Source organism: Bison bison, unplaced genomic scaffold, assembly GCF_000754665.1.
Source record: "Bison bison bison isolate TAMUID 2011002044 unplaced genomic scaffold, Bison_UMD1.0 scf7180017864518, whole genome shotgun sequence".
Classification (NCBI taxonomy): Eukaryota; Metazoa; Chordata; class Mammalia; order Artiodactyla; family Bovidae; genus Bison; species Bison bison.
The window spans coordinates 16,162,868-16,173,210 of NW_011495071.1; the positions used below are offsets into that span (position 1 = coordinate 16,162,868).

The following is a 10,343-nucleotide window of genomic DNA, read 5'->3' on the forward strand; positions in this document are numbered from 1 at the left end:
AGTATTTTGTGTGTATAAGCTTTTAAAAAATTTTATTTTATATTGGAGCATGTTGTTATTGTTGTTTAGTTGTGTCCAACTCTTTGAACCCCCACAGACTGTAGCCCATCAGGCTCCTTTGTCCATGGGATTTCCCAGGCAAGAATACTGGAGTGGCTGCCATTGCCTTCTCCAGAGGATCTTGCCAAACCAAGGATCAAACCTGTGTCTGCTGCATTGGCAGGCAGATTCTTTACCGTTGAGCCACCAGGGAAACTGCATATTGCAGTATGCTAAGTCACTTCAGTTGTGTCCGACTCTGTGCGACCCCAGAGACGGCAGCCCACCAGGCTCCCCCGTCCCTGGGACTCTCCAGGCAAGAACACTGGAGTGGGTTGCCATTTCCTTCTCCAATGTATGAAAGTGAAAAGTGAAAGTGAAGTCGCTCAGTCGTATCCGACTCTTAGCGACCCCATGGACTGCAGCCTACCAGGCTCCTCCTTCCATAGGATTTTCCAGGCAAGAGTACTGGAGTGGGGTGCCATTGCCTTCTCCAATATTGCAGTATAGCTGATTAAAAATCTGTTAGTTTCAGATATACAGCAAAGTGATCAGGTATACATATACATATACCTATTCTCTTTCAGATTATTTTCCCATTTAGGTTATTAAAGAATATTGAGTAGATTTCCCTGGGCTATATAGTAGGTCCCTTTCGATTATCTACGTTATATGTAGTAATATGTATATGTTAATCCCAAACTCCCAACTTATCCCTTCCCCACATCCTTTCCCCTTTGGTACATACATTTGTTTTCTGAGTCTATGAGTCTCTTTCTGTTTTGCAAATAACTTCATTTGTATCATTTTTTAAGATTCCACATGTAAGTGATATCATATGATATTTTTTCTTTCTCTGTCTGACTTACTTCATTTAGAATGATAATCTTTAGATCCACCCAAGATCTTGGGTCATCTTATTAATGTTATTACTCTGAATAATATTATTTTAATAACAACATAAATATCTTATTATTACTCTAAATTCTTTTTTGGGTAGATTGCCTATCTTCACTTCACTTTGTTGTTCTCCTGGGGTATTACCTTGTTCCTTCATCTGGAACATATTCCTTTGCTGTCTCGTTTTATCTAACTTTCTGTCATTGTGGTTTCTGTTCCACAGGCTGCAGAGTTATACTTTTTCTTCTACTCCCTAGTAGGTAAAGCTGGTCTAAGAGGTTTTGACAGGCCTCCTGGTGGGAGGGACTGGCGCCTGCCCATCGGTGGGTAGGGCTGTGTCTTGTCCCTCTGGTGGGGAGGACCATGTCAAGAGGTATGTTTAGAAGTGGCTATGGGCAGATTTTAGGCAACCTGTCTACTGATGGGTGGGGCTGTGTTCCTGCCCTGTTGGTTGTTTGGCCTGAGGTGTCCCAGCCTTGGAGACAGGACACCAGCCAGTTGGGAATGGCCAGGTCTTGGTGACAAAACGGCAGTCTCTAGGAGAGCTCATGTCAATGAGTGAGACCTTCCATGTGCCCTCCAACAGTGGTGTTTCTGTTTGCCCCTGTCCTGTGGAGTTCCTTTGAGCAAACCCCACTGACCTGCAAAGTCAAATGCTCTGAGGGCTCCTCCTCCAGATGCCAGACCCCCCAGGCTGGGGAGCCTGATGTGGGGCTCAGAATTCTCACTCCTGTGTGAGAATCTCTGTGATATAATCATTTTCACCAGCTTGTGGGTCAGCTACCTAGCAGGTATGGGATTTGATTTTATCACAAACATGCCCCTCCTACCATCTCACTGGCTTCTTCTTTGTCTTTGGATATAGAATATCTTTTCTGGTAGATTCCAGTCTCTGTTGTTGATGATTGTTCAGCAGTTAGGTATGATTTCAGTGTTTTCATGAGAGGAGTTGATCTTAAGTCCTTCTACTCTGCCATCTTGTCTCTCAGTCTGTATAAACTGTTATATAAACATTATCGAACTGTATGTATCTTTGTAATTCCTTTTTTAATCCAACAACATGGATTGTTCTTTTGAGATGTATCAGTATGACAAATTTCCAGGACTTCATTTAAAGTACTTCAGGACTTCCCTGGTGGTCCAGTGGTTAAGAATCTGCATTGCAATGCAGAGGACACAGGTTCAGTCCCTGATCAAGGAACTAAGATCCCCCATGTCATGAGGCAACTAAGCCCATGCACTACAGTTACTGAACATGTGTGCTCTGGAGTTGGCATACCACAGCTAGAGTGCTCACATGCCACAGCAAAAGATCCCACATGCTGCAACTAAGACCTGATACAGCTAAAATAAATAAATATTTTAAAAATGAAAAATAAGGTACTTCACTGTAAGAATGTACCACTATTCTCTCTATACAAAATTTAAAATATGTTCAAAATGTCATCTGAACAGTAAATAACAATTGGTACATGAGTCTTGAGGATTCCCAGGTGGCGCTAGTGGTAAAGAACCTGCCTGTGAATGCAGGAGACATAAGAGATGTGGGTTCGATCCCTGGGTCGGGAGGATCCTCTGGAAGAGGAAATGCAGCCCAGTCTAGTATTCTTGCCTGGAGAACCCCATGGACAGAGGAACCTGGCAGGCTACAGTCCATAGGGTCTCACAGAGTTAGGCACGACTGAAGCAACTTAGCACACACATACGTGAGTATTGGTCTTGCACTACATGAGCTCTCTGGTTCCCATCTTTGCAAAGATTATGTAGATCAATAATTGTATTTTGTGATTCTGCAATTTTATGATTTCAGGGTGTAGCAAGTTCCATTGCTAAGGAAGTTTCAGACAGTAGAAGGAGAGCCATTTCAACTATTAAGGACTATCAGTAAACAACAAAGATGAGAGGGAAGATATTTTAATTGATGAATAAGTATTAAAAATTCAGGTTGGTCTGAGAGAGCCCTAGAATGCCAGCACATGGGATGTGCCTGTAGGAGGAAGGCAGAGGCTGGAGATGAGGTATGTGCCCCACTCCCTGACTCTCCTGGACAGGTCTTTGGGACAGGAAATTGACACCACTGTCCTTTGGTCAGAAGTCACAGTGAGTAGCCAATCCTACAAAAGTGAGTTAAATAGTAACTTGTAAACTACAGAAAGGCTCCCAGATATTTTTGCAAGTGAACAGCCTAGACCATCATCAGCTCTGTGGTCTCCTTTGTTTGTGGTCTCCATGGTTTGTGCCATGGCTGACATGAGATTCAGCAAAGGGAAGGAAGTCTTGATCTTAAAGGCAAAAGATACAGTGCAGCTGAAGCGGGCTCATGTGGTCAACTGCAGGGAGGAGAAGAAAGCCCACCAGTACATGCAAGTACCCCACAAGGCCATCAAACTCAGGTGCCAGGAGATAAAACAGATGGCTAACATGGGCAAGTTCTGAGAGAAACTGAAAACGTCCACTGGTCATTTGACTCAGAGCTGCCAGCGTAGATGGAGTGATGGGAGCCTTCCTGAGGAGGAATGGCAGAGAGATTGACTGCCTTTACCAAGGGTCACTTTCTTCCTTTTTGGTGGTGTGACATCTAGTATACAAAGGTGCCTTCTGCTTTTGCACTCCTCTGTGTTTATTACTCTCTGAAGAACAGCTGTGGAAGAGATCCAAATACTAGGCTCTTGAGGAAAATGCTGGAAAATCAGAATTTGCTTTCTGGAGGTGGAAAGTGAAGTTGGATGTGAATTTTAAAGAAAGACTTCTACTTTCCTTGTCTGCTATGTGGGCCTTTGAAATGTCTTATTCAAGATTTGGAAACTGTTCTGCAAGGACATCCATAAGGAAAGTGTCAACTTGGTATGAGACAGTGAATTTCTTCAGATGGGTCACATGATGCTTTTCTCAAGACAAACCATCAAAATGGAACTTCCCAAATGAACTTTTAACTTGAGAAGCACTGTAGAAGTATAGGTAAGCTCATTATTAAATTTTAATATGTTTGAAAAGTAAAGAATAACTTTTTCAAAGACCTCAAAACTTAGCATGCCCTTCCCCCACCTCATACTTCAAGGCAACTGTGGGTCCAGGGGACTGCACCACATGACTGGAGCAGTGGCAGAAACCGAACCTGAAAAATGGAGCTGAAAAATACCCTGAGAGCTTCTCTTTCTCTCTTTCCTAACCTTCCCTGAGGGCAGAAACCCAGGGAGCCTCACTTGGAGTGTTACCCCCATATCCTGAATGTCATTCAAGGTCATCATGGCCCCCACCAAAGTGAGAAATGACTCCGTTTCAAAGGTTTATATGCCTGCAGTGCAACCAATTTAGTCCCAGGATGGAGAGAGACCATGGACTTTAAAGAAAATACCGTGTAAATGATGTGAGTAAATGGACAATCTCATTTTTATGTGTTGTTGAAAGTGAAAATATGCAAATAGCCCTTTATGGATTTCTATTTGGACTCCTTGGCTTTCTTCAAGGCCTCAGGTAGGAGACTCATGAATACACACATGTAAATATCCTCTAATTTCTGTTTTTATCAGTCATGGGTAGCCCCAAACAGTGTAAATAATCACAGATAAAAATCACAGCGAAGGAGACAGAGAATGTGGACATAAACAGGATCTCTACAAAGGGAAGATCAGAAACCTCTAACAAAAAGGAATTTTAAAACAATTGTTCCCAAAAGCTGTCACTGCTTTAAAATTGGAAATGAAAACATACAGCATCTGCTTTGATTTGTCTTTGATGCTTTACTCTGAAACTAGGCTAAGGAGAAGCTATTTTGGAGATTTTCCTGGTATTGATCAGAAATGGCACAGAATTTCTGCTTTGATTAAGTTATATTTCATTGTCTCATTCCTATTCACTTGCTCTCTGAAATAATCTTCACATCTATTATTATAATTTTAACAAATGAATAACTAAAGTTTATCAGAGATTAAAATTATTTAATTAAAAATGCAAACTAACAAGGTCTTACTATATAGCACAGGAAACTATTGATATATTCAATATCATGGGATAAAACATAATAGCATACAATATGAAAAAGAATATATATATTATAATGAGTCACTTTGCTGTACAGCAGAAATTAAACACATTGTAAATCAACCATACTTCAATTAAATTTTTTAAATGCAAAATATTAATATATATTTTTCAAATAAAAAGAAAGTTCAGAATTTGCCAGAGTGTTATACTTCTGTTTTTAAGATAGAGCATGATGTTTGGGTTTATGCATAAAACATTTGTTCACTAAAGAGAAATGATCATGGCTTTAGCGTCAGACAGTCTTTGCTCAGTCCTGTCTCCCATTACTCGTTGTGTGATATTGGGCAGGACACAGAGTCTGTCTGTATATCAGTTTCCTTATTTGTGAGAAGAGGTTAATAATAACTACTTAGAGTCATTTTAGAAATTTAATGAAGTTGTGAATGTTACAGTGCCTAGCACAGAGCAGGTGCTCAAAATAGGCAGCTGTGGTGATAGCTCTTATAATTTGCTGGGACCCAAGTCCCAGCTCTTCTAGTAATTTGCTGTGTTGTTTTAGGCAAGTGTCTTTACTCCTACGTGAGGGATGTAGAGATGGGACTAGATGGTCCCTACACCTTTTGCAAGATAAAGTCTCTGTTTCTAACAAGCTATAAGTCCCTTATCTGAGACACTGTACGATGGCTCAGAGAACTGGCGTAAATGCAAACATGGGATTTGGTTGACTTTAACTGTAGCCACATTTACTGTGCTCTTGTCATTAGGCACTAGTCTAAGCCTTTTCCAAGTATGAACACATTTAATTCTCACAGCAGCTCTAGGATTAAGGCACCATCATTACGTCGTCTTATAGGTAAGAAACCAGAGGCACAGAGAGGATATGAGCCCTACCTAACAGTTAGCAAGTGGCAGAGCCAGGATTCAAACAAGGTGGGCTGCTGAGCTCATACTTTTTTTTAACCAGTATACTTTACAGGTTTTTAAGTGATTGGTTTACTGACAACTAACCAACCACCCTCCAGTCCAAATTCACAGGTGATACCAACATTTATTCATTTCTACTTTCCTTCCCTGGGCCCAGAACAGACCCTCATAATATGTTTTAGAGGATGATGGTTCAGCATGGGTCCAGATCCATATTTACCTTATAGTAAGGACCTGGTGCTAAGTTCCGGATTTCTTCCCAGTTAGCCTCTGAAATCAGAGAGATGTGATTTTAGTACTCACATTAGTAATAACTATTTAATTTTGGCAATATACTTAACCTCTTCAAGCCTCAGTTTTCCCATCTATAATGGAGTATATAAATGGAATCATTCTTAAAAATTTTTATTCCTTTTTATATTAATTTATTTTATTAAAATAGTGTTGATTTACAATGTGTGTCAGCTTCAGCTATACATCAAAGTGCTTCAGTAAAACACATATACATTCTTTTCCAGATTCTTTTCCTTTATAGGTGATTACAAAATACTGAGTTTAATTTTCTGTGCTGTACAGTAGTAGGTCCTTGTTGGTTATCTGCTTTATACATAGTAGTGGTAGGATCCCCTGGAGAAGGAAATGGAAACCCACTGCAGTATTATTCCTAGGAAACCCCATGGACAGGGGAGCCTGGCAGGCTATAGTCCATGAGGTTGCAGAGTCAGACACAACTTAGTGACTAAACAACAGCAAAGTGTATATGTATATAATTAATATATCCCCAATTTAGTTAAACCCCAGATCCTAATTTATCCCTCCTCCTCCCTTTCCTCTTTGGTAACCATAAGTTTGTTGCTGAAGTCTATGAGTCTCTTTCTGTTCTATAAATTAGTTCATTTGTATAATGTTTTTTAGATGCCACATATAAGCAATTCCATATGGTATTTGTCTTGCTCTTTTGACATAATACTGCAAATGGCATTAGCTCATTACTTTTTATGGAGAAGCAATATTCCATTGTGCATATATACCACATCTTCTTTATCGGTTCATCTGCTAATAGATATTTAGGTTGCTTCCATGCTTTGGCTATTGTGAATAGTGTTGAAATGTACATGGGGGTGCACGTATCTTTTCAAATTGGAGTTTTATCTGGATATGCCCAGGAGTGGGATTGCTGGATCATTTAGTAACTCTAATTTTAGTTTTTTAAGGACTGTCCATACTGCTCTCCACAGTGGCTGCACCAGTTTACACTCCCACCAACGATGTAAGAGGGTTCCCTTTTCTCCACACCCTCTCCAACATTTATATATTTGTAGACGTTTTGATGATTGCCATTTTAACTAGTGTGAGATGATACTTAATTGGAGTTTTGATTTGCATTTCTCTAATAATTAGCAATGTTGAGCACCTTTTCATGCGCCAATTGACCATCTATCTGTCTTCTTTGAAGAAATATCTATTTAGATCTTCTGGCTATTTTTTGATTGGGTTGTTTGTATTTTTTGATATTGAGCTTTATGAGTTGTTTGTATATTTTAGAAATTAATCTCATTGATTATATTGTCTGCAAATATTTTTTCCCATTCTGTAGATTGTCTTTTCATCTTGCTTATGGTTTCTTTAGCTTTACAAAAGCTTTTAAATTTAATTAGGTCTCATTTGTTTAGTTTGGTTTTAATTTCCATTACTCTAGGAGACCGATCCAAAAAAGTATCGCTTCAATTTATGTCAAAGAGTTTTCTGCTTGTATTTTCCTCTAGGAGTTTTATAGTATCCAGTCTTACATTTAGGTCTTTAATCCATTTTGGGTTTATTTTTGTGTTTTATTTTATTTTTGTGTTGTTTATATGGTATTAGGGAGTGTTCTAATTTTATTCTTTTACATGTGGCTATCCAGTTTTTCCCAGCACCACTTATTAAAGAAACTGTCTTTGCTCCACTGTATATTTTTGCCTCCTTTGTCAAAGATTGACTATAGGTATGTGAGTTTATTTCTGGGCACTCTCTTCTGTTCCACTGATCCACCCATATGTCTGTTTTGGTGTCAGTGGGTTAAGTTTTGATAACTTAATACCTCATCTGAGGATACCGTTTACCATGAGGTTAAAAAAAGCAAGCCAAAGGAAACTGAGTTCCTGGGGCTTTGGAAATCTTTTGCCTTCTCACTAAATCACTCAGAACTTGACCCATTTACACAACTATGAAGACCATATAAGCTTCTATGCAGTTTTAATAGTTGAGAAAGTTTTTGTGGCATGAAACTTTGGGGAGCAAGACCTTAGTCTAAGACATAATACAATCAGAAAATTCAAGAAACATTTTATATTACATTTATTAAGAATAAAACTAGAATTTCCTTCCAGTATAGTCTGTCCAACTATGAAATTCATTTACAATATTTTAGAAAGAACAAATCTAACTTTTAAAAAAACTGCTGGGCAGCTAAAATACTCTGGTTCTCAAATTTTTTTAAAAAAGGATGCGAGATTACATATTGAGAGTAGAGAAAGCAAGAGGAAGTGAAATCACCCATGACAATCTGTCATATTAGACATTATGCATTTCAACATCTGCAACTAAAAGGTCACAGAAGTCAAAAAATTAAAAAAAAAAAAAGACTCCCAAAGACCACAGACTGCCTGATGATGTTGCCAGAACATTTAGCCCTCTGTTCATTTCACATAAAAAATAAATTAAGTATAAATAAGGAGGTGAAGGGCTGGTGTATAATCAGGTACGTTCACAAGAATGTACTCAGATAGGGTCTTGAGAATGATGCCGAATGTCTTTTGTCTCCCACACTTGCTACACAAAACTCTCCTCCATGTTGCTGCAGAGTAAGAAAGAGTCCACAAGCCGGGGCTGGACCAGCTGCTGGAAGTCAGAGTCCTGGAGGCCTTCGGGACAGACACCGGCCAGTCTACGCAGAGCAGCCTAATGAGAAAACAGAAGAGGTCACACTGGGTCTGCTCAGGTTCATGTAGGCCTGCAACTTCCCTGAGAGATGCATTTCAGTATGTGGCTTATTTATCAGCCAATTTGAGCTCACTGTCACCTTGATACCTTAGTGGGCTGGTCCTTTTGGTCACCTAGTCACCATAGCAACCTTATGACACAGTCACCTTGCTTCATTGGTACTTTGATCTCTAGGGTGGATGTCTTCTGAAAGTTTTCATGGTCTTAATGATCTTGCCATCTTGGTTTTTCAATCATCTTAGGAAACTGATTGTTTTGAAGATTTGTCATTTTAAGGATTTGGTCAATTTAGCAACATATTTAAGTTCAAGATTTGTTTATCTTAGAGACTAGAACTGCCAGAAGCATTAGTGGAATTATATTCTCACTTCCAAGTCCCTAGAGGGACATTAGAACAACAAGGACTATTCATTCATCCATGAATTCAGCAAAGTTCTAAAGTATTTGGAATGGAGAGGAGGGAAGAGAGAGAAGAAACTATGTCATAAAGTTGAAGGAGATGGAAATTCTGCCACCAAGATGGGGATGAACAGGAGAAAGAGGTGCAGACAGAGTGAAACCAGGTCCCCATGCACTGAGTGTCGCGCTCTTCCCTGAGTATGCCATCCTATTTTATGTCCATGTGCCCTTACTCCGATTTTCCTCTTGACATGAAACCCCTACCCACTCTTTTCTAGCCAGCAGGTGTACTCATCCTGCAAGGCCTGGCCCACCGTCACCTTTTCTGTGAAGCCTTCCCTGATTCCTGGAAGCAGAGAAAATCCCTCCCTCCTCTGTCTACCTCGACCTTCTCACACTAGACTGCAATTGTTATTTAGGTGTTCATCTACCACACCAGACTCTAAGCTCCTCAAAAACACAGACTGTTGTACTTTTTGCTCCATCTACAGCAGGCAGAACAAGGCTTGCCACAGGACTCAAATAAATAATAAATGTTTGCTGGGGGGAAAAATGAACAAATGTTAAACTGAGTTTTACTGCTAGAGCAACCTTTAAACTATAAATGTATGCTGTGTACCTACCCAGACCTCTTTGCTGGTTAGCTGAAGCCATGCACACTAAGTGTTCAATGAATATTAATTCTTTCCCTTTTCTCAAACCTAAATGCAGCAGGGAACAAGATGGGAGTTTAAGGCTGCCCTTCCCTTGGAAAACCAAGAGGAGACTATCTGGAATGGCAGAGAAGCAGAGGAGGAAGAATGCAAACTCTTCCTGAGTATCTACATAGTACTGCATTTCATCCCCATAGGATATAGCAAGGTAAGTATCATGATCTCCAATTTAGAAATGAGACTAAGACTCAGAGAGGGAAACTGACCTTCCCAAGACCACACAGCAGTCCAACTCCAGGGCCCTCAGACCTAAACCTAGGCAGGATGCTGCAAGCCCAAAACACTAGCTTATACTGAGTACAGAGCAAACATGTAGCTCATTACCTAGACATAAGAGGTAACCTAGTGCTGAGAAATCACCAAGTTACTGTAAAGAGAGGATGGCTTGTCTATTGGACTAAC

The 10,343-nt window shown here is 39.8% G+C and overlaps 1 protein-coding gene across 1 annotated transcript in view; it reads right to left on the reverse strand.

The window, feature by feature from the left end:
• Positions 1-8,658: 8,658 nt before the first annotated feature.
• INSC (inscuteable homolog (Drosophila)) overlaps positions 8,659-10,343 on the reverse strand; it is a 138,311-nt gene continuing 136,626 nt past the window's right edge. The window contains exon 13 of the mRNA XM_010830562.1: positions 8,659-8,787. Within this exon, the coding sequence (XP_010828864.1) occupies positions 8,659-8,787 (129 nt within the window). The remainder of the gene's footprint in view (positions 8,788-10,343) is intronic.